This window comes from Conger conger, chromosome 6 (genome assembly GCF_963514075.1).
Source record: "Conger conger chromosome 6, fConCon1.1, whole genome shotgun sequence".
NCBI lineage: Eukaryota > Metazoa > Chordata > Actinopteri > Anguilliformes > Congridae > Conger > Conger conger.
The window spans coordinates 14,809,565-14,836,000 of NC_083765.1; the positions used below are offsets into that span (position 1 = coordinate 14,809,565).

The 26,436-nt window shown below is 46.0% G+C and overlaps 2 protein-coding genes and 1 non-coding gene across 3 annotated transcripts; 1 reads left to right on the forward strand and 2 right to left on the reverse strand.

Annotated features, from left to right (window-relative positions):
- The first annotated feature begins 1,587 nt into the window (after positions 1-1,587).
- On the forward strand, positions 1,588-13,196 carry ctr9 (CTR9 homolog, Paf1/RNA polymerase II complex component). The gene is made up of 24 exons (XM_061245276.1): positions 1,588-1,782; positions 2,646-2,744; positions 2,947-3,186; positions 3,666-3,783; positions 4,039-4,128; positions 4,479-4,735; positions 4,832-4,939; positions 5,263-5,499; positions 5,622-5,711; positions 5,808-5,936; positions 6,499-6,682; positions 6,847-6,935; positions 7,199-7,384; positions 7,670-7,757; positions 7,846-7,994; positions 8,344-8,460; positions 8,803-8,948; positions 9,548-9,619; positions 9,770-9,905; positions 10,372-10,506; positions 10,973-11,127; positions 11,488-11,584; positions 11,923-12,035; positions 12,377-13,196. Exons 1-24 carry the CDS (start codon positions 1,738-1,740, stop codon positions 12,762-12,764), a joined length of 3,468 nt encoding a protein of 1,155 aa, XP_061101260.1. The 5' UTR covers positions 1,588-1,737; the 3' UTR covers positions 12,765-13,196.
- Positions 13,197-16,288: 3,092 nt separating this feature from the next.
- eif4g2a (eukaryotic translation initiation factor 4, gamma 2a) lies at positions 16,289-25,352 on the reverse strand. Its single transcript, XM_061245248.1, has 21 exons — positions 25,348-25,352; positions 24,704-24,811; positions 24,201-24,266; positions 23,946-24,071; positions 23,619-23,721; positions 23,264-23,395; positions 23,105-23,171; positions 22,832-22,983; positions 22,596-22,706; positions 22,210-22,392; positions 21,900-22,038; positions 21,336-21,496; positions 21,018-21,131; positions 20,583-20,711; positions 20,381-20,485; positions 20,026-20,241; positions 19,625-19,883; positions 18,594-18,798; positions 18,089-18,297; positions 17,880-18,001; positions 16,289-17,537 (listed from the first exon to the last, which is right to left on the reverse strand). Exons 1-21 carry the CDS (start codon positions 25,350-25,352, stop codon positions 17,472-17,474), a joined length of 2,778 nt encoding a protein of 925 aa, XP_061101232.1. The 3' UTR covers positions 16,289-17,471.
- On the reverse strand, positions 20,794-20,978 carry LOC133131768 (small nucleolar RNA SNORD97). Its single transcript, XR_009709062.1, has one exon. It is a non-coding gene; the product is annotated as a small nucleolar RNA SNORD97 (small nucleolar RNA).
- Positions 25,353-26,436: the final 1,084 nt, after the last annotated feature.

A 26,436-nucleotide genomic window follows, 5' to 3' on the forward strand; every position in this document is an offset into this window, starting at 1 on the left:
TGATGATGTTGACAGAACGAGGCACTTGCCTGTTTTGTTAATTCATGGGCACACATCAAAACCAGATGACACGGACAGCCCCCTCTCTTAGCCGCAAGCTGCCGTGAATTGTGCCATTCACAAGGCTCTGATCAGCATGCAATTTTATGCACACTGCAGAGCGCAATAATGGTGTGATGGGCCATTTTAATTATCACTCTGCAGTTTTGCACATCAAATGTTTCAGGCCATTCCGCAGAACACATGTCATACCAACTCCCCCCCCCCCCCCCCCCCCAATTAAGAGATATGAACATCAACCTCTAGAACCTTCACCTAAGCTAGCCTAAACTGAATCTCATCTAGCTTCAACTTTATTGAGCTTGCCATTTGTACTGAGTGAAAACACATTGTACTGTGTACATAAATACAATAATACTGACTGTAGTCATTAAAACCTGCATCTACACATTTTTCGGAAATTCTGGAAATGAAATGAAAGATTAAAATTGGGCTAGTGGGCAATTGTGTGAGTATTAGATTCATGTAATTAATTATAAAATAAAAAAATCCACTAAGACTGATATCATTAATGCATACTAAAATATAAAATTATATGTGAATTATAGAAAATATTGAAAATAATTTCCATTCAATTGAGCAGGTCAGAAACATTCAAAATATTATGTACTTGACAGGCTACAGCTGAGTATAAGGAATGCCACAGTGTGACACTGTTTTCCAGTTTACAAAGTGTAAAATGAATACAAATGTCTTTTACAAATGCAGTATACTGTAATTTATTTTACACAGTATTAGCTTCCATTCATAACGGCTTTATTGCCATCCATGATGCTACAGGGGTATAAAGTAAACATTAAGTAAGGATTTTTATTTGTTTTGCAAAGGACTTTTAAGAAATGTGTCTACAGTTAAATAGGAATTAGGCTACATTATATTTGCATGTCTGAAAAGATATTTCTATGGAATCATTCTATGTTAACATTTTATTAACCTACAACTAAAATACAATTAATTCAACTTTAAACTAAACTTGAATTAGTTCCTGGTTAGGCTACTATGTATGTGAAGATCAAATGAAACTAAAAGAAGATCCAGAACTTCAGATCAGAAAATATTATTTAATAATAAATATGCTATTATACCTTCAAAAATATAGAGAATAAGAGTTGTTGCAATCCATTCTCAAGTGGATTCCCTAAATTCTGCTTGTTAATTATTAATTTGAATTAAAATATCTATTGAGGATGATCTACCCTCTTGAGGCCACATTATTTCAATAATGTGAAATCACACTAATTGAATCAGTAATTAACCAACCTACTGCTATAATTTTCTGTAATGAGTCTATGACAAACAATTCTATTTTGGTTAAATTTTTTACTGAAAACATAAGCCAAATCATATACTGTCATTAAATGGTGATGAAACTGCTGATAAGTAGGTCATGTATGCTGGATGTAGTAACTAGAACAGCCACATAGACTGTCATGAACTAAACTAAACTGCAGAAGTTCACACCAATTCACGTCATATAAATTAATGCAAGAGATGCACATCCCGCGAAAACGCAGCGATAGACAACAGCGTTTCACCCGGAAGTGCTCGGAAACGTTCGGAGCGGAAGTAGTGGCGAGCTGATCAGAAGAAGTCGAAAGGGATTGTAGCCACAGAACTGTATTGTAACGTAATTTCATACTAAAATCTGGGAAAAGACCTGCAATTCCTGCCGACAGAATGTCTCGGGGTTCCATCGAAATCCCTCTACGGGACACAGACGAAGTAAGTTTTGATCCTAGCGCTGTGCTATTTCTTGGTTAGCTATCGAGCTACAGTGACTAGTTATTTGATTACGGCCATACTTCTTGGCGAGCCAGGTGTCTTGTTATGCCACTGGCTCTTAATGCAAAAAATGTGGCGGACCTGTAGATGCGTTCCTCTGTTTGCAAATAACATTAGTTGGCTGCTGAAATGTAGCGAACTAACTAGTTATTTGTCCAGCTTACCTTCTCCTTTCACAACAATGCAGCTAGTTGGGTAACTGGCGAATGACCCAGTTAACTTCACTTGTTCCCAATAAGTTGGCTACCAAATTAATACTTCAGAAAGTGAGTTACAGTTTGAAAGCGTATTAATGTTGTAATGGACAATATAACGGAAAATAAAACCCAATTATTTTGCGTCCGCGTTTCTGACAAACTGTCATTTTTATCTCACCTGTACGAGGTGACTTTTGTAAACAGACTAGTTACTCAGTCCGTAGGCTTTTTTATGTATCTTGGGGACTGTGGCTAGTTTGCCTGTTAAAAGGCTATAACTTTGGATACTAGCATGAAATACCCTCACCAATTATATGCCTTTAGTAACAAATAAATACAGATTTATTTTCTCCTGAGCAAATAAACGTAGTTTTGCCTTCATTCTTTTCACTTAATATGAATGTTTAGTTTTGAGTAGAGGTTTACAAGTTTACTTTTTACATGGTATTCTTCACTTCAACAAAAAAAACCCCAAAAAACAGGGATGTTGAATAATGTATTCCCTCTGATATGAGAATTATCTGACCTTTTTAAACCTGTGTGTGTCGTATGCTTGCCTGCAAAGGAGCGCAGTTACAGGTGAATTGATGTGACATTTATTTACAGGTCATCGAGCTTGACTTCGACCAGCTACCAGAGGGTGACGAGGTCATCAGTATCCTGAAGCAGGAGCACACCCAGCTGCACATATGGATCGCACTGGCGGTGAGTCTCACTCAGACAGAAGTGTGTGTGGTGTGTATAGATGCAGTGTAATCGGTGTAAATGAAATGCACACTCTTATTCACTGGGAAGAATTTAAGAAGGCACATGGCCTAGTTTCATTGCAGTTTGTTGTTCAGGTTCCCGTTGACAGGCGTGTCGTTCAGGGAAGTTATTTAACGTATGCTCACTTTCTCCGTGTCAGCTGGAGTACTACAAGCAGGGGAAGACAGAGGACTTCGTCAAGCTGCTGGAGGCGGCCCGTATCGATGGCAACCTGGACTACAGAGACCATGAGAAAGACCAGATGACCTGTCTGGACACCTTGGCAGCTTACTATGTCCAGCAGGCACGCAAGGAGAAGAACAAGGATGCCAAGAAGGAGCTCATCACACAGGCCACCCTGCTATACACCATGGCCGACAAGATCATCATGTACGACCAGGTGAGGAGTGTGTGCCTGTCACACAAGAAGCATGGAATGTGACTGGAAGCTTTGAACCGCATCTGGTCACATTGTGGTAATGCATCAGTTATCCGTTTTTCCTTTCTTGACCAGCATTTCAGTAAGAAATGGCATTGAGCATTTCATTTTGTAATGCATTGCATCTCTGGCATTTCACAGGTGTTCTGCTGTTGCAAAGTTAATGATGTGCTGGAGAGAAATCTTTTTATAAAATATTTTGAATTTCTCATTAGAATTAGGGAATATAACTTGTAAAAGAACTGGGGAACAAGAAAACATACATTTTGATGAGACTATGTAGTACTATGTAGTAATATTGTAGTACATTATATTTATTGGTATATGGAGTTTCTTTTACTGATGCTCAGTGTGGCACCCATCTGGTGCACTCATGATCCACACTCACAGGAAGCTCCTCTAATGGACTGTGACTGCTTGTGTTGTGTGTCACCCACCAGAACCACTTGCTGGGAAGAGCTTGCTTCTGTCTTCTGGAAGGAGATAAGATGGACCAGGCTGATGCTCAGTTCCACTTTGTCCTGAACCAGTCGACCAACAACATACCTGCTCTGCTGGGTTGGTGAAACCGGAGCCCCTTTTCCGCTGAAAGCCTTGCTGTGACAATGATCAGAGGCCATTCAGGAAAGAATTACTATGCACATAAAATGGTCCATTGGCTTCATTCTTAAATTAAGTGTGCAGTTATTTGTATTTAAACTTGGAATCCCATTCAGAAAAAATGCTTTCATCAAGCCGTGCTGAATACCAAGTTCAAGCTGTGAATAAAACCTTAGTTGCCCATCTCTTCATCCCTTTTCTTGTCTTTCTCAGGTAAGGCCTGCATCTCTTTTAACAAGAAGGATTACAGAGGTGCTCTGGCTTATTATAAGAAGGCCCTCCGCACCAACCCTGGCTGTCCAGGTATGCTTTTATTATTTTTAATGAATTGCTTTGTTCATTATCCAGAGCAACTAACTGGGCCATCATGACATAAAGTGCATATTATACGGAACTTAAGGATGGTATTCCTTATATTCAGTATGCTAAAACATTATTTAAAATAATAAAAATAATTTCTGGTTTGCACATCCTTGGTAATATTATGATTATTGTTGAATATTTATGTTACAGTAAATGGGAATATGTAGATCCATAATATAATAGAAGTATGTCAACTGTATTTCTGAGTACCCGTGCTTATTTGATGGTTGCTTTCACGCATGGCTATGCATGGCCTGCAGTGCTGTATGATGGTCGTCTCTTGTGCTTAGCCGAGGTGAGGCTGGGGATGGGCCACTGCTTCGTGAAGCTGAACAAGCTGGAGAAGGCCCGGCTGGCGTTCGGCCGAGCCCTGGAGCTCAACTCCAAGTGCGTGGGGGCTCTGGTGGGGCTGGCCGTGCTGGAGCTCAACAACAAGGAGGCCGACTCCATCAAGAACGGGGTGCAGCTGCTCTCCAGGGCCTACACCATCGACCCCAGCAACCCCATGGTCCTCAACCACCTGGCCAACCACTTCTTCTTCAAGAAGGTGTGAAGACAAATGGCTTTGCTTTTGGGTTTGTGTTGTGTTTTGTTGTAAGGATGAGCAGTCTCTTACCCTGCTGCCCCCCGTGTCTGCCCTCAGGACTACAGCAAAGTGCAGCACCTGGCCCTCCATGCTTTTCACAACACAGAGGTGGAGGCCATGCAGGCTGAGAGCTGCTACCAGCTGGCCCGCTCCTTCCATGTACAGGTAAACACTGCACTGTCAATGGGAAAAGGATCCCTTTAGAGGTATTTCACTAGGTGCTTGACTGCCAGTTGCATTTCCAAAGTATTTGGATCACTTTTGGTACACCCAGAATAAAACCTAAAAGATTTTGTCATCAATGTTCATGCAGAACAACATGCAATGTATTTCTGTTCATGTTATTATTTGTATTTATTATTGGAGTGTGTGAAAATGCAGATCCGCAGTAAGTTCTTTCAGCAGTTGGTAACGCACGTCCCTAGTTCCTGCTGGTGGAAGCTCTGGGCCCCCCAGCTGTTAACTCTGTCTCTCCTCTGGCTGTTCAGGAGGACTATGACCAGGCCTTCCAGTACTACTACCAGGCCACGCAGTTTGCCTCCTCCACCTTCGTCTTGCCCTTCTTCGGCCTGGGCCAGATGTACGTGTACCGCAGGGACAAGGAAAATGCAGCACAGTGCTTTGAGAAAGTCCTGAAGGCCTACCCCAACAACTACGAGACCATGAAGATCCTGGGCTCTCTGTACGCCACATCCGACGACCAGGAGAAACGGGACATTGCTAAAGTACGTAAAGAGTTCATTTGGTGTCTACCTTTGAGCTTGCACAGAAGCAGTCACGGTCTCCTTAAAACTCACACTCAAGGCAGTAGGACAGGGCGTGATGTCTTGTTGCGTTTCCCTCTCAGGGCCATCTGAAGAAGGTGACTGAGCAGTACCCGGACGACGTGGAGGCCTGGATCGAGCTGGCGCAAATCTTGGAGCAGACTGACATCCAGGTAAAGCCCACACCTGTGCAGTTGAGCATCCTGAGATGTGTCCGGAGGTGTGGACTGCCTGTGGACCAATGATACGCTTCCCTCCCTCTCTCTAAGGGTGCGCTCTCAGCATACGGCACGGCCACACGTATCCTCCAGGAGAAGGTGCAGGCTGATGTCCCTCCAGAGATCCTCAACAACCTGGGGGCTCTGCACTTCAGACTGGGCAACCTGGGAGAGGCCAAGGTAGGTCAGCTACAGTGAGGAATGTTGGGCTGCCTCAGGTCCCTGATAGGGTTCCTAAAATGCTATTCAAAATGGGCTACTGTGCGCATCCAACCAAATTGGGGCTCTGGTACAGGCCAAAATAAACCACTAAAAGTAAGAAAGAAAAGATGTCCACACACTGAAATGTATGCATCCAAATGGGTAAATTTATTGCTGCAACATTTCAACCAGCAAGACCTTCGTCCGGTTAAAACGAACACCTTGCCTATATTTCCCCAAATTTAGCAGTAATCAATTTGCCCATTTGGGAGCATATATTTCAGTGTGCGGACATCTTTTTATTTATTGTTCATATCATGAGAACAGCTTAAGTATGAACAAAAATGAATTCCAGGAAAAGTTTTGCCTGACCCAATATCGAGATCCTCTGGGCAGTAGTGTATATGTTAAGAGCTCGGTCTGAGGCACTAAATTTGGGTTCCTGTTTACCGCCGAAAAATAGCCTTTATCCTCACGAGACTGCATAGTGCATTTTAAACAGTGCGCCTCGTTAAGGTCATTCTGTTCCATCTGTCGGCAGAAATACTTCCTGGCCTCCCTGGAGCGAGCCAAAGCAGAGGGAGAGCACGACGAGCACTACTACAACGCCATCTCCGTCACCACCTCGTATAACCTGGCCCGCCTGTATGAGGCCATGTGCGAGTTCCACGAGGCCGAGAAGCTCTACAAGAACATCCTCCGGGAGCACCCCAACTACGTCGACTGTGCGTACCGTGCCTTCGACAGCGTTCGGCCCTCACCTCGCACTTTGTGAAATGTTATTTTGGGTGGCCCCGAAACCCTGAACTGTAGCTCCGAATCAGAAAATTCATTATTAGATGATAAAAGCAGCCAACGAGGGGGGTTTTGACTTTCTTGTTGACAACAGGTTACTTGCGTCTTGGAGCTATGGCTCGTGATAAAGGCAACTTCTACGAAGCTTCGGATTGGTTCAAAGAAGCCCTGCAGATCAATCAGGTATTGCAGAGCACACCGAAAAGCCTTCTCTCTCTCTTTGTTAGTCAATTCAAAGACACTTTAATCAGTGCCTTCATCTTCCTGTAATTGCACATGTATTGTTCTGAGATCCTTGCATGGTCCATTTGACTGCATTGTGTGAAGCTTGTCCCCCTTTAATCCCACTCCTGCTGAATGCTTGCTCTGGTTAAGTGCACAGCAATCATGCCCATATGCCTGTGCAGTAATCAGGAGTTAACATGTCTGTGTTGTCCTGGGTACAGGACCATCCGGACGCGTGGTCCCTGATAGGGAACCTCCACTTGGCCAAGCAGGAGTGGGGTCCGGGGCAGAAGAAGTTTGAGCGCATCCTGAAGCAGCCGTCCACGCAGAACGACACCTACTCCATGCTGGCGCTGGGCAACGTGTGGCTGCAGACCCTGCACCAGCCCACCCGCGACCGCGAGAAGGTGCGTTCTCCAGCCGTCTGTGGATGTCCCAGGCCTGTCCCAGGCCTGTCCCAGGCAGCAACAGGCCTTTCTCGCGTAGTGCCTCAGGAGCCTGGCCTGTAACTTACAGGCTGTGGGTTTTATTCCACCAAGGGAAGCTGCTTTTGTTCCCTTGAGCAACCTGCTTTGGTCACTGAATAGGAGGACGTTGATGCAGGCCATTCAACCCAGCAATGCTGGCCTTTTCCTCCCGCTAAGTGTTCCGTACTGCTTAGTACTGACTGCTTTTTTATGAATTTCTTTTAGGAAAAGCGCCACCAGGATCGAGCCCTGGCCATTTACAAACAGGTCCTGCGTAACGATGCCAAAAACCTCTACGCTGCCAACGGCATAGGTCAGTATGTCCACCAATGAGCTCCAGCACATCGATGACACTGGTGTGAAAAGTGGTGACACTTAAGTCCCCCTCTCCGCTTTCTCAGGTGCAGTCCTGGCCCACAAGGGCTACTACCGCGAGGCGCGCGACGTGTTCGCCCAGGTGAGAGAGGCCACTGCGGACATCAGTGACGTGTGGCTCAACCTGGCACACATCTACGTGGAGCAGAAGCAGTACATCAGCGCTGTGCAGATGGTAGGGACCTACCTTCACTGTGTGTGTGTGTGTGTGTGTGTGTGTGTGTGTGTGTGTGTGTGTGTGTGTGTGTGTGTGTGTGTGTGACGAGGAGCTTAAACTCATCCTCGATGGGAATCTGTATTCCGTTCAGAGCAGCTGAGGCTGGTATTGAGATGAAATTTATAGTTCATTTTCAGGGATATTGAGGTCACATTTTACTGCTTTAATGATAGGTGTGCAGCAGTCATGATGAAGCTGGCTGTATGGGTTGTATGAGGCTGTAAAATTCTGGGAAGGGGACCTTGAAAGGACCTGGAATGAATAGATGTGGGAACCTTGTTTAACGCTGTTATGACCGTGTGCGCAGTATGAGAACTGCCTGAAGAAGTTCTACAAGCACCAGAACACAGAGGTGCTGCTGTACCTGGCACGAGCACTCTTCAAATGCGGGAAGCTACAGGAGTGCAAGCAGACCCTGCTCAAGGTAAAGCACTGCTCAACCCCCCTCTGAAACCCTGCTCCACCTTTAAACCGCTCCTCAACTGTTCAGATTGAACAAACGGACGTAAGCGCAGTTAACAGAATGGGCTATTCGGCCCAACAATACTCGCCATTTTCCTGCCACTAGAGTGTACCGAATGCTTAGTTTACCTAAAAACTGGATGGTATCTAGCACCTTATCAAGCCTGGTCTTGAAAAAAGCCGCAGTTCTAGCAGTGAAAGGCAGCTGTACGTGTTTTCTCTGTGGGCGTGCGTGCGTCATATTGAGTGTATTTGGCGCTGTGTGAGTCTGTGGATAATGCTCTTGTGTCCGTGGCTCCCCCAGGCTCGTCATGTTGCCCCAAACGACACGGTGCTGATGTTTAACGTGGCGCTGGTGCTGCAGAGACTCGCCACTCTGGTGCTGAAGGACGAGAAGAGCAACCTGAAGGCCGTGCTGAGCGCTGTCAAGGAGCTGGAGCTGGCACACCGGTGAGAGCCCTGTCTACACTGCAGGCCTGCCCCCCTGTCCCACACCGCAGCCCTGCCCCCCTGTCCCACACCACAGCCCTGCCCCCCTGTCCCACACCGCAGCCCTGCCCCCCTGTCCCACACCACAGCCCTGCCCCCCTGTCCCACACCGCAGCCCTGCCCCCCTGTCCCACACCGCAGCCCTGCCCCCCTGTCCCACACCACAGCCCTGCCCCCCTGTCCCACACCGCAGCCCTGCCCCCCTGTCCCACACCACAGCCCTGCCCCCCTGTCCCACACCACAGCCCTGCCCCCCCGTCCCACACCACAGCCCTGCCCCCCTGTCCCACACCACAGCCCTGCCCCCCCGTCCCACACCACAGCCCTGCCCCCCTGTCCCACACCACAGCTCTGTCCCCCTGTCCCACACCACAGCCCTGTCCCCCTGTCCCACACCACAGCCCTGTCCTCCTGACCCACACCACAGCGCTGTCCCACACCACAGCACTGTCTCACACCACAGCTTTGTCCCCCTGTCCCACACCACAGCATTGTCTCACACCACAGCATTGTCCCACACCTACACAACTCTGACTACCCCACTGCTCTGTCTCCCACAGGTACTTCAGCTACCTGAGCAAGGCTGGGGACAAGATGAGATTTGATCTGGCGCTGGCTTCCACCGAGGCTAGGTGAGTTACCACACATCACCCCCTTCATCACCCTGGCAGCGTCGCTGCTGAAGGGCTGGGTTTAGGACAGGAGGTTATGTAAACACAGAGGGATGGGTGGCAGGGTAAGTGCCGTAGCTTGCGCTGAGAGCCGTGCGTGTGTCCGAGCAGGCAGTGTTCGGATCTCCTGAGCCAGGCGCAGTACCACGTGGCGCGCGCCAGGAAGCAGGACGAGGAGGAGAAGGAGATGAGAGCCAAACAGGAGCAGGAGCGGGACCTCCTGCGGCAGCAGCTGCAGAAGGAGCAGGTCTGTGACTGTTTGAGTGTTCGGCTGGCGCACATTCTCCTGTCGTCACGCTTCGTCAAATCAAATCGACTTTACTCCCCAGATACATTTACATTGTATTATCAATTTGCTATGGTGTATTGGTCAGAAGAACAAAAACATTTTACAGTCAAAAAAGTGACAAAATTACAAAAGTTTAAGTTAAAAGCCTGTCAATTAGATGGGAACTCGCTATTATGTGCTCATGAACTGTATGAAGGCAAGTTCCCCCTTGCTTTCATACAGTTCATAAAAGCTTTATTTAACGCCAATTTCGTTTTTACAAAAAGGCAACATAATGACGATGCCCAATAATACAAAATCATAGCGGCATTACGAGTCCCCAGAACAGCAGTCCCGTAATCTCTGTTTGAGGGAGTTTGTGTTGAGAGTGGAGGAGCTGCTCCTCACTGCTCTCCCTGGACCCTGCGCCCATGTCTCCCCTCAGGAGGAGAAGAGGAGCAAGGAGGTGGAGGAGCAGAAGAAGCTGCTGGAGCAGAGGGCTCAGTACGTGGAGAAAACAAAGGGTCTCCTCACCTTCACAGAGGAGGCCCAGAAGGAGAAGAGGAAAGCAAGCGGACGGGTGAGTGCAGGGCAGCTGTGGCGTTTGTCAAAGTGCACACATTTTAACTGCATTTATTGTTTGTAAAACGATACATTTTGTGGTGTAAATGAGACTGGAGTTGTTTTTGTCTGTACTGGAGATAGAGCTCCAGAAGATGCATTTCCACTGTGCTGGGCAGGTGTGGAGGCCCTTAGTTTTACACGCACAGCTGAGCCAGGGCTAAGAATATTCTACTGTAACTACATTGACAGTTGCTTGTGCTGTCCAGGACTGGGCTGGGCTGGTGATTTATGGTGTTTTAAGACTGACTGTATGTGGGGTTGGGGGGCTGGTGATGTATGGTGTTTTAAGACTGACTGTATGTGGGGTGGGGGGGCTGGTGATGTATGGTGTTTTAAGACTGACTGTATGTGGGGTGGGGGGGCTGGTGATGTATGGTGTTTTAAGACTGACTGTGTGGGGTGGGGTCTCGGGCCTGTTGTAGCGCAAGAAGGGCGGCGACTTTGACGAGTTCGTCAACGACGACTCGGACGAAGACCTGCCTATGAAGAAGAGGAGGAAGAGGAGGGCTGGCAGCGGCAGCGAGCAGGAGGAGGAGGGAGAGGATGGGGAGAAGAAACCACGCAAGAAGAGGAGGAGGTGAGTGACACCTCCACAGCACGGGGAGCAGGGGCCATGAGCGTACATGTATCATCAGAAATATTCATGTTTCCAGAAATGGCAGGATAAAATCTGGGGATTCAAACGCTAACTGCACTTCATCCACCATGTTTCTAGTTAGTTTCTCTTTGTGTTCCCTGCTTTTTTTGAGCCTTGCTAGGAGATGGTAGGACATGTCTGAACATGATAAGCATTTTGAGTGCGAGGGAGAATGGTTTAGAGTGTATGGGATTCCGCAGTGATGGTCAAAAAAACAACTGGTTCCTGAGGGGTCTCTGTCTCACACACACACACACACACGCACACACACACGCTCACACACTGACTCTCCTGTTTCAGACCCACAAAGGGAGGGGATGAAGGCAGTGATGACGAGGATCAGGGCTCCAGACCCAAGAAACAGCGCAGACCCAGGGAGCGCAAGAGGATGGAAAAGGTGTTTAGATGTGTTTTTGTGCAAGCGTGTGGTGTGCAGGTTATGTGTGTGTCTCAGACGTACGTGTGTTGGTCTCAGAAGTATGTGTGTGTCTCAGAAGTACGTGTGTGTCTCAGACGTACGTGTGTGTCTCAGACGTACGTGTGCGTCTCAGACGTACGTGTGTGTCTCAGACGTACATGTGTGTCTCAGACGTACGTGTGTTGGTCTCAGACGTACATGTGTTGGTCTCAGACGTACGTGTGTTGGTCTCAGACGAACGTGTGTTGGTCTCAGACGAACGTGTGTTGGTCTCACACGTACGTGTGTTGGTCTCACTCTTCTCCCTGTCCCATCAGGCCAAGCCCGAGCGCCTGCCTCCGTCTCTCAAAGGGAAGATCAAGTCCAAGGCCATCATCTCATCGTCCGACTCGTCCTCCGATGAGGACGGCCTGAAGATCGCTGAGGACAGGTAAGGCCTTAAAGGCCACTCCTCACTGAACCGCTGCTGCTTGTGTCCTTTCACTGTTGTTCACTTCTTCTCTTATCCTTAACTTATGTGATGAGAACAGAATTCTAGTAGTGTTTTATTATTCACGAAGGGCCGGTGCAAAACCAATGGCTTGGTATCAAGCCAATTTTCTTTCTTTTGTATTGATGTTTTTCCTGAAACCAACAACGTTTTTATACTGCCTCCTCCAGAAGGTTTCACCGCACTGTTAAAATTGTTTGAAATATTGGTTGAGTTTGTATTTGCATGTGAACCTGTGGGATTCTATGCTGTGATTATTTACTTTTGCAATACTTTCCCAGAAACCCGCGGGACAGCGGGTCAGGCTCAGAGGAGGAGTTGGGCCACAGGAAGCGCATCGCGTCGGACAGCGAGTCGGACGAGGAGGGGAACCGCGCGGGCAGCCCGCGGCGCTCCAGGAACTCTGAGGACGAGTCCGGCAGCGACGGGCCGGGGCAGAGGCGGCGGCCGGCCCGCTCCGACTCGGAGCAGTCCGACAACGGGAGCAAGAAGAGCCGCTCCGAGGGCTCGGACGACGAGTCCCCGCCCGGCTCGCCCGGCTCGCCCGCCCCCGACTCCGCCCCCGGCTCCGAGAACGAGGCCTCGCCCCGTCGCTCTGACAACGACTCCGAGCCCGAGCAGTCCAACAACGAGGCGTCCAATCGCGGCTCAGACGACGACAGCGACTGAGCCGAGCGTCCAATCGCAACGGAGCGAGAGTAACTCAGGGGGGAGCTTTGTCCTTCCTCAGTACAAAAAAACACACAAATATTCAATTTGACATGAACTTGTTGAAGCTGTGGGTGGGGATGTTTCAGGGAGGCAGTGATGTGATGGCCCTGCTTGTACTGGAGCCATAATGGGATTCTCTGTCTGGTCTTTCTGTACTGGATGCCTGTTTCTACAGTTTCCTTTTGTTGTTTCTTTGTCCTTTATGTGAGCTGCGGGAGTGAGAGTGAAGCTGTGTATATAGAAATGCTAAATGCTATCCTGCCTTAGTATCATCCCATCTGCCCGTTTTCATATTGTTTTAATATCTTTCTGTTTGTTTTTTTTTGAAGAAGAGTATTACTTGGCTGAATTGTGGAGACAATGTGTAGATAATAAAATGATCACAAAGCCGTCTGTGGTAAGAGTTTTATTTTCCTCATAAAAACATAGAATACAAAGTGTATTTTGCATTGCGCAGTAATTCTGTATGGAAAGCATTTTAACTGTATTCAGTATCTTTTGCTACCAGGCATGAAATATCATTGCCAATTAAAAATAAACCAAAAATATATATATAAGCACATTGAATTTGCAATTATTTGCAAAGAAAGTTTTAGTATTTCTTTTGATAAAAGGCTCAATTGTAAGCGTGTGGATTCTGATCCAGGACCTGTTTCTAAGGACAGATTTTTTAGATGCATGCTAACCTCTCCAAATAGAAAGTCCAGCACTTTAAAGAACCTTCGTCCTTCAAGTCCTTTTCTTTAGTTTCCTAAATTTTAGGACACTTAAGATTTTCTTGGGGCGAGTGAACTGTGTAATAACAGGATTGATTACTTTGAGTCAACTGCCTTTCCCTCGGGTGTCCACCAGAAGGCAGCCTACACCTGCAGAATACATGGAGGCCCCAGTTCAGTATTCTCATTTCCCACCCCACGAGTTCCCACAGCAGAGGCTGGGAAAGGAACAACATGTGCTGCCTGCATCGCCCCGGGAAGGCCGCATCAGAGGGGCACGCATGTGACGAGTGGGTTCTACTGAAACCAAGCACGTCCATCTGAAGACTGCAGAAAACTGAGGCAACACAATACACAATACCTCACTCAGGAAGGCCAGATTAAGCATGAAGCTAGCCTGGGGGGGGAGGGGAAAACAACCCCAACGAGGATGAAATCGGAGTGCTTAGTGATTTGGCAGTGGGACGCAGTGTTTGAGTTGTAAAGTTATTAATAGAGTGATCCTGCTTGTCTGTGAGCTTTGCCACACTGCACTGGAGCCTCTGCCTGGTGCCACCATCTGCCAGCCCACAGCTGGGTGGCGGATTCCTGGGCTGCCTGGGCCAGCCTTGTGGGTCCTGAGCCGTAGCTCATCCTTTTTAATATGTTTAAAATACTACCTTGCTGCAGAACTAAGTGTTTAAATACTGGCAGTGAGCCAAAGGAGAGCTTCGGGACTGGAGAAGATGGAAGGTTCTCCAGGGAGGGCGAGGAGAGGAAGGCTGTTAAAAGTGCTGTGTAGAGGGGGAAGGGTAGGGCTTCAGGGGGTTAGCAATTACTTTTTCACATGGGCAATGTGAGTGTTTGATACCTCCTGAAACATTCAGTGACAAATATGCAATAATAGAAGAAAACAAATGTAAAGCAGTAGATTTCCTCATGGTATCCAAATTAAGTCATTTGGTCATGCGTGCATTGATGATTAGATCTTTACGGTTTATAAGCATTTTAACGGCATTGTGTATAATTCCTGGCATTCAGGGTTAAACTTACAACTGCATTTCCCCATTACATGTACAAGGTACATGATGAACATTATGTGCCAAATGCTCATAACGTAATGTCTGCAATTCTGTGCCAGCTCCACACAACCCTGCGGAAATTACTGTTCTAAATAGCTGCTGTGAGATAGTTAGAATCACGATGATGAATTGAGCAGTTGGCATTTCATCTGTAGCGGTGAGGTCATTTAATGCAATCATTGTGCTTGATTCACTGCATTATTTCCATGTGGTCTTTCTTGGTTCCAGACAGGGGCAGGCCCAGGCCCAGCAGAGGCTCCACTGGTCCCATATGATGTGCTGAAGCTCCTCTTTACAATCCATTATATCCATTTAGCAAACACTTATCCAGAGTGACTGGCCACATGAAGTGCGTAAGTGCATTCAATAGCTTTACAAGAGAAGCAGAACCTACAGGAAAGTGTACTTAATATTTATATTCTGTAACAGTGAAGCAGTGTTAACACTCAACACCATTAACAGCCTAAGGAGAAGTGTTCAAATCATCTTTTATTGTTGCCATAATCTCCTATTCATTCAAACCTGTCAATACATCTCATATCGAAAAACTTCTCATTGGCCCAAAGGAAAATGTGGCATCACAGAGCATGAAATGATTGGGTTTAAATCTGAACTCATTAATCCGATTCAAGAAATGGATTTGGATAATAAAATAATAATCTGTGGCACTACACATATTTTACAGATGTATACTTGGCTAATCTGACCATTGATCTTTTCTTCTCTCTCCTAGATTTATATTGGAGACAGAGACGGCATCCTGGGAACCCACATCAGGGACACAGCCAATCCCCTCAGAGAAGAACCAAAAACAAAATTCATCTCCATGGTAACCTGAATGAAGAGGAATCTGTGCGATTGGTTTTAATACAAAGTGTTCCCAAGAGGAAATGATTCACTGTGTGCAGTACTATACACTCGACCTCACTGCACCCTGCAAATCTACTCTGTGACCGCAAATCACCACCCTCCCAATAAAAGCCCACCTCTTCTAAGCCGTGCGCCACAGACTACATTGCACACAGATAACAGAATTTAACTTAACGGTCACAGCAGAGAAAGGGAACAGCTAACGTGGTGTTATGCAAAGAAATGGAAGAGGAACAGATCAGGCTACATGAAGAAATGGTCAGATATACTGCAAATACACACAAGTCAAAATGAGCAGTGTCACACCATCCCGGAAACGCACAAGGTTCAGCCAATAAAATACAGCTGGCTTTCTGTTACCTCTATGTTTTTTTTAAGCCCGCAACAGGTTTTTCAAATAACCAAGTATTGTTCAATAACTTCTTAATCCAGAAAGCCCAAAATAAAAATAGATGCTGTCCCCCTCATCATGTGAAATTAACCATTAGGGAAGAAATGCTCTAAAACTTTGTTGGAGAGCTTCGTTTTCTTCCTCTGTGCGCGGTTACAGTGTGGTTCTATCCAGCTTGTGCTTGCAATTGGCAATCATTAATTTAAGGGAAGGGGAAGAGGGGGGATGGGGGGGGGGACAGGGGGCTTATAAAAGGAGAATACAAGCTTCCTCAAGATCAGCTCGAAAGAATACATATACAATCTAAGTTCAAAAGTTAAGTGATTACATCCTGCAGTTTATTATGCAAGAGGCTAATGAACCATGCTTCAAACTTGAATGCAAAACAGAATGATTTCATACAATCACGCCAATAGACACGCCACACACAGACTAAGGACAAGATTTGTTGATCTTAAGTGTTTAACTTTACTGAAAGTTAAGCAATAGTGGTACACAGAACATTCTCAGCACTTACACATTACAATAACACTTTAAATAGAATGCGGTTCCTTTTACAGACGTAGATCTCATTAGCACGCCGAGTGAAATTGTTAGGTGCGGGGCAGAATGCATTTTTAAAATGTTCTCCATGATTTTGAATAGTTCTAAAATATCCATATTTAGACAAATGTTAGTCAATCCGTTTTATTTTACCAATTAAAAAAAATTAAAAGCTCATTGTTACAGTTTCTATGGTTCGATCAAGTTGCTGTATCAGAACAGGCTGAATTTTAGAGTCCCTGAAAAAAAACAAACAAAAAAAAACAACAGGAGAAAGCAGAAGAAAATAAATTCAAGTATCAAAACGTTTGACAGATACAGATTAGGGGCGGGATGGAGTGGGGCGGGCATGTGAAGTTAAACCTGAAGGTGGACAAACAGTCTCCACCCATCTAGAAAGGGGGCAGGGATGGGTTGGGAATGAAAAAGCACTTAAAAATGGCATGATTTCATCTTTCACAATCAGGATCTACTGTGCAAGTTAAACCAGTCGTTTTTATTGAAGACTTGTGCAGGTTACTCCTTGTTATGTTTGAAAATGGGGACTTGAGGATCTTCCATACCCAGCACATAAAGCCCATCACTAGGAGGTAGAAACATGGGCAGCAACTATTTAAAGGCTACGGAAACCAAACATTTTAGGATTCCTTTGAGACAGACCAAGGGATGGATGAATATTGCAGTAACAAAAGAGAAAATAAAGTGTTAGACTGAGAAAAGCGCATTTCTACAGTAAGCGTAAGCGGGCAACACAAAGCGTGCACAGATCGAGGACGCAGGGCTAGCCCTGGCCTGACGCCTCCGTCGCTGGGCCAATCCCATGGTGTCAGTTCATGCTTCTAAAGCACCGATGTCTAAAGGAAGCCTCCGAAACAAGGCGGTCTGCCCTTACGCGCTTAAGACCTTATGCCAGAACAAAAACATAAAAGGCAGGGATAACATGCTTGAGCTTTACAGGGAGAACTTTACAGCGGAATGGATATCTGCAGTGGTTAGGTACAAGCGTCACAGGAAGGACAGGCAGCGGGAAAAGCAGTAACATATCAATAGTTGATTTCTGCACTATAAGGCTTTGGCTGATTCCTCAGTCAGCTTCCTCCTCGGACTCCTCTTCTTCAGCCGTTTCCAGCCAGGTCAGCCACTGGTTCACCTGGAAGAGGAAGACCACCCGCTTAGTAATGGTGATGTTAACAGTACAGAGCTACCACCTTGTTAACCACCAACAAAACATGACTGATCTTTCCCCACCTACTCCTACTCAATTATGTTATGCAACCGATCTCCCAAGACCAGTAAATGAGTTTTAATCGGATACATGATGCATGGATGATTTTTCTATTAGGAACACCAATTGTGAGCGTTACAAAACGTTCACTATGGTAGGAGAATACTAATTTAACAGGTGAAAAGTAAATCAACCCCTAGACACCAGCCCTATAGCCAGAATAGCTTCTGCCATTTCAGAAGGGAGAACAAAAAATAAAAGAATCACCTGGAATAACGCTTTTCCCTTTCCAGGGAATTCTTGAGTAATATCTTCTTTCCATGCAAGGAAGGCTTCTTCTTCAATTATCTCCATATCGTAAAAGTTGACAAAGTAACGCAGCAACATGCCTGAAAACAGCCCAAAAAACAAAACAGTGAGACCAAAGGAACCCGATAAACAGACAGACGCTGGGGCGGTGTGCGCGGGGCCCTTACCCTTTGGGAAGCCGTTGGTGTTGCAGTGGACCTGCAGGGCGTACAGAGCGCTGACCTGCAGATCCACGTGGTCGTGCAGGAACTTCTGCATCACGGGCTTGAAGGCGAGCAGCAGCTGCTTCTCCTGGTCCAGCTGCTCCTTGGAGGGAGCGGAGAGCTGCTCGTCCCCTTCCGTCATGCACATCTCGTGGGCGATGTACTGCAGGAAGCTGGGAGGATATGGAGAAAAAAAATTTGGGTCACGCATTTAGGAGGCGGTGGTGTATGCGAGAATTTGATGAAACTTCGTAGTACACCTGACCATACTTTTAACAAGTGTAAAGTGTTACAAGCTGCAAATATGGTGCAATCATGCAGCATGATTTTCTCTTGTTCCTTATATAGAAGGAACACAAAAATAACAAGCCAAATCTAACATTAAATTTGAGTTTAAGAGCTCTGGGTCCGGGCAGAAACAGACCGGCGGGTCTTCAAAAGCTCCATTCTGAATGTAGTCGGTCCTTACCTGGTCATGAGGATGTTGACAAAGCCCTTGTCGGTGTGAAGCTTGGGCGAGATGTTGTCTTTGATCCACTTGTAGATGGCCTGAGGAGACGGGTCTGCCTTGATCTGCATCAGCAGCTCCTTCTCCAGCTTCAGCAGGGGGAAGAGGAAGCTCAGGCCCTTCCCCTCCAGAATCTCCAGCATGCGGTCCTTATTCTGGTCAATCTCTGCAGGGGGGGGAGAGTGGGGCAATAAGACCAACGCATTGGCCCCCTTCTGGCCAATGACTACACGAACGGCGTGTTGAATTTTGGCCACTTAAGGAGTAACATTGTGGTCGGTCATATGCAATTCGCACAAGAGGGCATTAAAGACACACGATGAAAGTCATTAAATACGTCCGTTCTTTAGTTCTGGAGAAGAAAGCCCCATTTTCAACAGGTTGAGAATGTTCTCCTCGTAGCGCGTCACACAAGGATAATCACTAGCCTTATCCCTCCCCGATAACTCGTAACCCACAGATTGCGCCGCTGGGACTAAGGACTATTAGACCATTTCTGTTTATATTAATTTAGCTTGCTAGCAAGCTGGTTCGCCTTCATAAGGCGACGTTATCAATAACGTCAGCTAGCTAGTTTGCTTTCATGAGGACTATAGTCATGCTTTTATCTTAACTTGGCTGGCTAGCTAGCTAGCTAGCAAGAATTATTATTGCGCAGCGTCCTTCCCGTAGCTATCAATAGTTGATATACTTAGCTAGCTTGTGAAAATTCATCTCATAAGCGCATATCATGGAGAAAGATATGGTAACAATGTGTGGAAAGTGGGAGCACGTCATATCACCAACGACCATGTCACTCCTTTAACATCCAATAATCCAAACTCAAAACGGCAATACCTCAAACAGCAGGTCAGCTTTAGTTGTTACATGGGGAATGAAAGGAGGCCTCTGGCACCTCCAACTCTGAATGCAAGCTCGGCATGTTTCACACTTTGCTCAAACAGAGGTTAAGCAGACGTAGTCAGACTGCTTCAACGGCTTCGTGTACGCACCAGGCAGCATCTTCTGCATGTTGACCTTGCTCTGCTGGAAGAGGTCAGTCAGCCACTCGCGGTCTCTCAGCTTGGCTGTCTGCTGCAGGCAGAGCAGGAAGAGGGGGAAGTGTGTGCCGTTCTCCAGGGGGTGGGCCAGCTCCGCCACGCTGATCAGCTCCGCCATGATCGCTCGCGCCGCGAACTGCGCCAGGTACGACTTCACCAGGGGGATGTCCACCTCGATCTTAGCACACTGCTCCAGCACGTTAAGGAAAGCCTGCAAACGCGGTTAAACAACGTTAAAAACCATCCAACATAGGAGCGCTTTCATCTTTTCTCCTATAATGCGTAATTGTAACGTCAACGAGAAGAGAAAACAAGCCGATGCAGATGGCCAGGACAGGAGAGGACAGGCGTACCTGCATGAAGTTCTCCCCGGAGACCAGGCACTCTGTGCGCAGCGTGTGGATCAGTGTGCTGACGTGCTCTCTGTCCTCGTCCGAGCGGTCCAGGGAGCACACCACCATCTTGCTCAGCATCTCGGGCAGGAAGTGCTTCGGAGCCTTCATCTCCCTCACGCCGTTCACCGCGTCGCCGATGTTCTTGCCGTTCAGGTACTCCGTCACTACGGTCTCCTGAATGGGGGGGGGGAATGAGATCCGTCACACAGCAGCTCATCCCTACTTCTCTTTATTCCCCAAAACACCCCCGCAAATGCAGTCAGCTGCCACTCGACAGGCCACCAGACAAGCTGCGCCAAGTAGAGGAACATACCGTCATCTTTAGCAGCTCTTCCTTGGCGGGTGGCGGCTTCTTGCTGGTCTTCTGAGGCTTTTCCTGGATGGGAGGTGGGTTGGTTTTGAGACCAAGCTGTGGGGGCTGGAGAGATGGGTGGAACGCTTTAAATGCCATTCAGGAATTACATGACACTTATCACAAACCCCCCCCCCACCATACGAGAAGAGTCCCGCCCTACCTGTCCCAGTGGTGGAGTCTGAGTGCGGGGAGGCTGAGCGCTCGGGGGAATCATCGTCGGGATCTGCGGCTGCAACTTTGGCACTTGGTTTTTATTCAGGAGGAATGACTGTGCCGGCCTCAGGCTAATCTGAAAGAGGAGACCGAAACCAGACTTTTGAGACGACCCTTTCAAAAGAGACACGACCAGACATGTCACAACCGCAGACGGCGTGCCCTCATATCTCATAATCACGTTCAGCGGACCCATTGCCAGAGCAGAGGTGAAGTAGAAGAAGGGGAGGAAAGAGAAGAGGGGGAATTGAGAAAAGGGATGAAAAAAGATTTAGGTTTCAGAGAGAACTGGCAGTGGGATTTCCCCCTCAGAATAACGCGTCTTTTCATAATCACAGGGCGCATGGCGGGGCAGGGGGCAAGAAGTCCATGGGGCCTGTACCTCGTCAGCATTGAGCTGGCCCTTCTTAATGAACCGGGGCGGCAGGTCCTTGGACTGGACCTGCTGCTGGGATGAATGGCTCTGGTTCTGGTTGTGGAAATGCTGATTCTGCCCCTAAAGAGGGAATTAAAATCATGCCACTCAGCACTCAAATTCACTATAACAGCAAATATCACAACAGCAAAATACCAACAGCTTAGTGCTGACCACTGAACAAGACTTTGCACCACACACACTTTACCCAAATCAATACTAACATCTTCCATGCCATCTGTTTTTATATGGATTTGGCTACTGGGTGAAAGTTGTGGCCCTTACCTGGTTGGACTTGAAGGTCTTGCTCCCCATGTCGAACTGAGACTGGGGAACAGGCACGATGTGGCCACTGTGTCCGTTGAAGAGCGGGTTTGTGCGGTGACGCCCCATAGTGGGTGAGAATCGGTCCTGAATGACTCCCGGACCAGTGCCGATCCCACTACCTGAGGTAGGCCAAGATCATTGGTATTAAACTCACTTCACAGTACAGCCACATCTTAAAGGGCACGGTCTAGTTTCAGGCCAAATCGTTTATGCTGTTTCCCATATTACATTAATTTTATTTGGCAGACACCTATACAGAATTACATGCAATAAGTGATATCGGAACAAGATTCAGCTCATTCTAGCTTCAAGCTCAAATATTCAAGGCCAACTAGCTGAAGTGGTAAAGAACTCTTTAATTTACAGACTGAGAATTGATCATTTTTTGAACAATAATGACAAGCTTACACTCCATCATAACTACATATATTTAATTAAATTGTGGTGAAGAATTACTTTCATAGGAGGAACAAAAAAAATCCATTCACACCCTGAAACTGATTGCTGCAAAATTAAACTTGCCTGGCATCTGCCCAAACATATCAGCCAATCCCCCAAGTGTTTCTCTGTCCAACTTTATCCTGGTCGGCATGAAGGAGCCTTCCAAAAAGAAATCAGTCCTCATTCCCTGGTTCATTTGTGGAATAAAAACACCCAAATCCTGGGAAGACAGAACCAGTGCAGGTTAAACAACTCATTTCATTCATATCAGGAAAAGGCACTGCACGCAACCCTATGTACAGCAGAACCCAAACACTAAAACTAGCCATTAAGATGAAATTCCAAGAGAATTTCACTTCGATGCAGATTGGGCTCATTTTGCAGGGCTTACCTTTACTGCCTCCTGACGAATCTGGTTAATGGTCTTTGGTCCATTATCGATAAAAGCTTTGCGAGGAACCCAGCTGTTTTCTCGCAACTCCACAGTGTCCTGCAGCAGGAAGCGAATCCTAGCTGGCAGTTCCTTGTTGTTCATTAAGGATCGCATACGGCCAAAGTACTGATCCATTAACGACTGCAAGAGGGCAACAGCATATGCGAGTCAGTTTCAAACTACTCTAAATTGAAAGACTAAAATGATCAATGACCATGTTTCAATCATATTCCAGTCACCTCTTAAAATTCAACATGGGGAAAATAAGGAATAACCCTACATACAGACTTAATTGCACTCAATGAGAAAGGCCTTGAGAACGGAAACTCCGCCAGACCACTTACCTTGGCTTTTTCATGATCTAGTCTAGGCCCCACTGTTCTCATTATCTGACAGAGGCACTCCAAATCCTCTCCCATATCCTTAAGTTGGACTCTCTTCTTCTTTTCCAGAAGCTGAGAAAATAAAAGCAGGAAACACTTGGTCATCATACAACAATACCCTAATCATTAGACATGATCCCATATAATAAAGAGTTACAACTAAACCAAAAAACATAAAACAAACAGCCAAAACTTACTGTTTTGATGCACTTATGAAGGATAGATTCATGGATAAGGTCGAGTTTGCCAAGTTCCCCAATGAATTTGATGTTGCCCAGCATCTTGATCTTGGCAATGGCACGCTGCTCCTCTTCCTCAGAGGTAAGAGGGTTGTCATGTTTGTCATAGACTGGATGAGGAAAATAAAGGGGAAAGAATTCAGTCTCTTAAGTGCGCAGCTACATACAGGCTCGAGGGAAATGTGGGGGGTGGGCTGACCAGAATGTAAGATGCCAAAAATGAATACTCACTTTCAACATTTCTGGTACGGTTTTCAAATTCATCCTGAAGCTTAGAAATCAGAAGTCTCCTGAATGTCTACAAAAATAATTATAAAAGAAAATGTTCATGCTACAAACCAAATGACAATCTGTAAAAATGAACTCCGCAAATATGGGTGGGGTGCTTACGGTGCTCTGCTTTTGTGATGTTTGAATCTCAGGTGAAGGGCCATCAAAGTTTGGTGCATCTTCTGCCAAGCGCAGACATAGCTGAGCATATAGCGAGCTATACTTGGGCTCTTCGAGGGCTTTGTCTACAATCTGGATGGAAATAAAGACACCGTGTATGCGGTGGTTGACGGACTGGATAATGAAAATTGCATCACCGTGCATGCAGACACCACAATATGCTTGCCGCAGATGCTGATACCAAAGGGAATATCAACACATTCAAAACCACCAAGCACTGGATAACAATCAGTCACTGACATTAATTTTGTATACATCTGCAGGAGTAGCGCAAATAAACAGTGAAAGCTCTTACCAGCAAGATGACTCCTTTTAGGACGAGTTTAGAATCTACGCCCACATTCAGGAGCTCAAGGCATAGCTTGTCAAACTTTTCAGGGGTCAGCTTATTAAGTATGCTGAAGACAGAGGGAACAAACGGGAAAAAATAAACATTACAACATATTCCTGTACAAAGGCATGCCTCCTTTATCAAAACTACCCTAGAGTTTGCTGCTCTCTCGTGAGCTGACCTAAACCACCCAAGAAAGAGCTGTGATGTTCCAACTCCTACTCGCTGCCTAGTGCCCCACGAGAATCCGCAGGAGAACAGCAGCCATAAGATGTAGCCAGACACACTTACCCTCTTACTTTCCTAAAGATTGCATCGTGTCGTTCTTTTTCGTTGGAGGAGTTGACATCTCGTCTAGTGCTTCGTGAAGGAACCCATCTCTGAACGCTAGGCCCTGGGGTTTTCCCCAGGTACTCGCTGGAGAAGGCACAAAATTAAAATGCATAACATGATGCGCAACAACTACACAACAAACAATTGCTTCAGCATGATTGATATGAAGACAAAGGACACAACAACGGAGTAAAGTGGAAATATTCCCAGTACCTGTTGCCGACAGTCTTGGGATAGTGCTGAGGTGCACCCCTACCTCCTCCTCCGCCCGAAGAAGCACTACATCAAAAACACAAAACCTGTCAATCAAAACTACTGAGCCGGAGTGGCCAGCCTCAGCAATTTTCACCCAACAACATTTGAAGATGTACTTTGAAACTAAAAGTGATCCATTTGGAATCTGCAGAATCCAAATTTTATTTGTATTTTTTAAATGGGAGGGGGGGGCGGTGTTACAAGAACACCCAAACTTGGCTGCATAACACTGGTAGGCACAATGGAGACTGGTCATGCAGGCTGGACATGCATTACACAACCATTACGTGGTTGCAGAAAACAATTGACAACGAGATAACAGCCTGGAAAATGAGGCACATTCTGGCTTCTAGGAATTACTGTATCAAATTTGTTTCATTTACACTGTTCATGATTACATGCAGGGCTGCAGAGGGTTACTGATATCCATATATGCTTTGTGGCTGTGGTTTGGCACGAACCTGAAACGAGAAGCACCCCCTTCTGCAATCACACTCTCCACTTTGGCGGCTTGACAACGAAGAATCTTCAAAAGAATAATATACAAAGGGTGGGGTGGGGAAAACGAACTGGGATAAAGAAAAAGGGAATGTCATTATATGAGGATGTTCTTACACTCACCAAACATTATAGCCATAGGGTAAGTTTATATCTAGCATGTGGCACGCTACGATATTAAAAATAACTTATAACGTTATGTTACGTAAAGAAAAACAAGCGTATGGGGTGGCTGGGTAACAATAAGCAACTAAACTGCCAACGACGTGACTTTCTCCCTAGCAACACTTAATGGTACAATCAATCTCTAGGGAATAACGTCAGGTTCTGGCCACGACCATTTTTCGACCGAGTCTGCTCTCCACACAAAAGACTTTTCCCGTAACTAGCAGGCAGTGTACGCAGTTGGGCTAACATTTCCTTTGTCGTCATACAGAAGGCTAAGTTAGCCATCTAATGCCTGTTAGTGCATCCGGACATCCATGTACAGCTATCTAGATTGCGGACAGGTTTCTGTTTAAAGCAACCATAAGACAACCAAGTTGGCTAATTTAGCAACATAATAATCAAACAACTAGTTAGCAAACTTGGCCAACTAATGTCGAACTTCATTGTTATGCAACCAACTGCTAACCACCCAACATTTTCATAGATTGCAAAAAGAAAAAGAAAATAATAAATATTTAACAATAATAAATATGGTCGGGATAGCAAAAAAACTAAAACAATGCTGTGACTGTGATTCGTCCATACCAAAAACCAGATCAGCCAAGTCAGTGATAATCCAGTGCAACGTCGTTGATTTTTTATTTTTGCTAGCTAGGTTAAGTTAGGTAACAAACAGCCAGCAAAAAAAACTCTGTGTATCCAAGCAATAGTGTCGATGTTAACGGTTCAGGAATGTGGGATAGCTAGCTTTAAGTTACTTAAAACAATTATAGGCTAGCTGGCTAAACCTTCAGTGTAACATGGCAAATTTAAGTTAGCTAGCTAACGTTACAGGCTTTCACATAAGTTGATGTAACGACGGTTTAGCCAATATTGGCTAACATTTAACGTTAGCTATTTACAAAACCTCAATTCCATTTTTCTTGAACTAGCCACCGATGCTTGAAAGATCTATTTTGTGCGATTTGTCTGCAATGCGTTCATATTACAGCAAAATGGTGTGTACGGTTAATATCTATACCTGGCATTTAAAAGGGGCACACTCATTATATATTTATGAAATGTCAAAACGCCGGCAATACACTTCGATTTGCTAAACAACACCCGTGTTCTGCCACACGACGCCATTTTCTGTGATTTCAGCTTGCTAGTGCTAGCTAGCTAACTCGCTCAGTTAAACAGCAACGCTACAGAGAGAAAACGATAGAGCAGCCATTTTAGGCTCCCTTGGCATAGTTGCTACCTAAGCATTGTCAATATTGAAATAACGATCATACCTTTACTTAAACAACTTCAGTTTTGAGGTTGGTTCCGTTCCAAAAGAAGAAAAAGAAAATTATAGAATTTAAAGTGTTTAACTGAAAGAACGAAACAAAGCCAATGCGTCAGTCTCGCCGCCACGGGGAAGAATGTGCTTGCTTGATGTAGGTCTACGTCATACATGAACCTAAAAATTTTTTATCAACTGCAGAAGTCAAACATGCTGGCGTCTTACGTAGACGCTACGTGAGTTAATTTGGCGTATTGG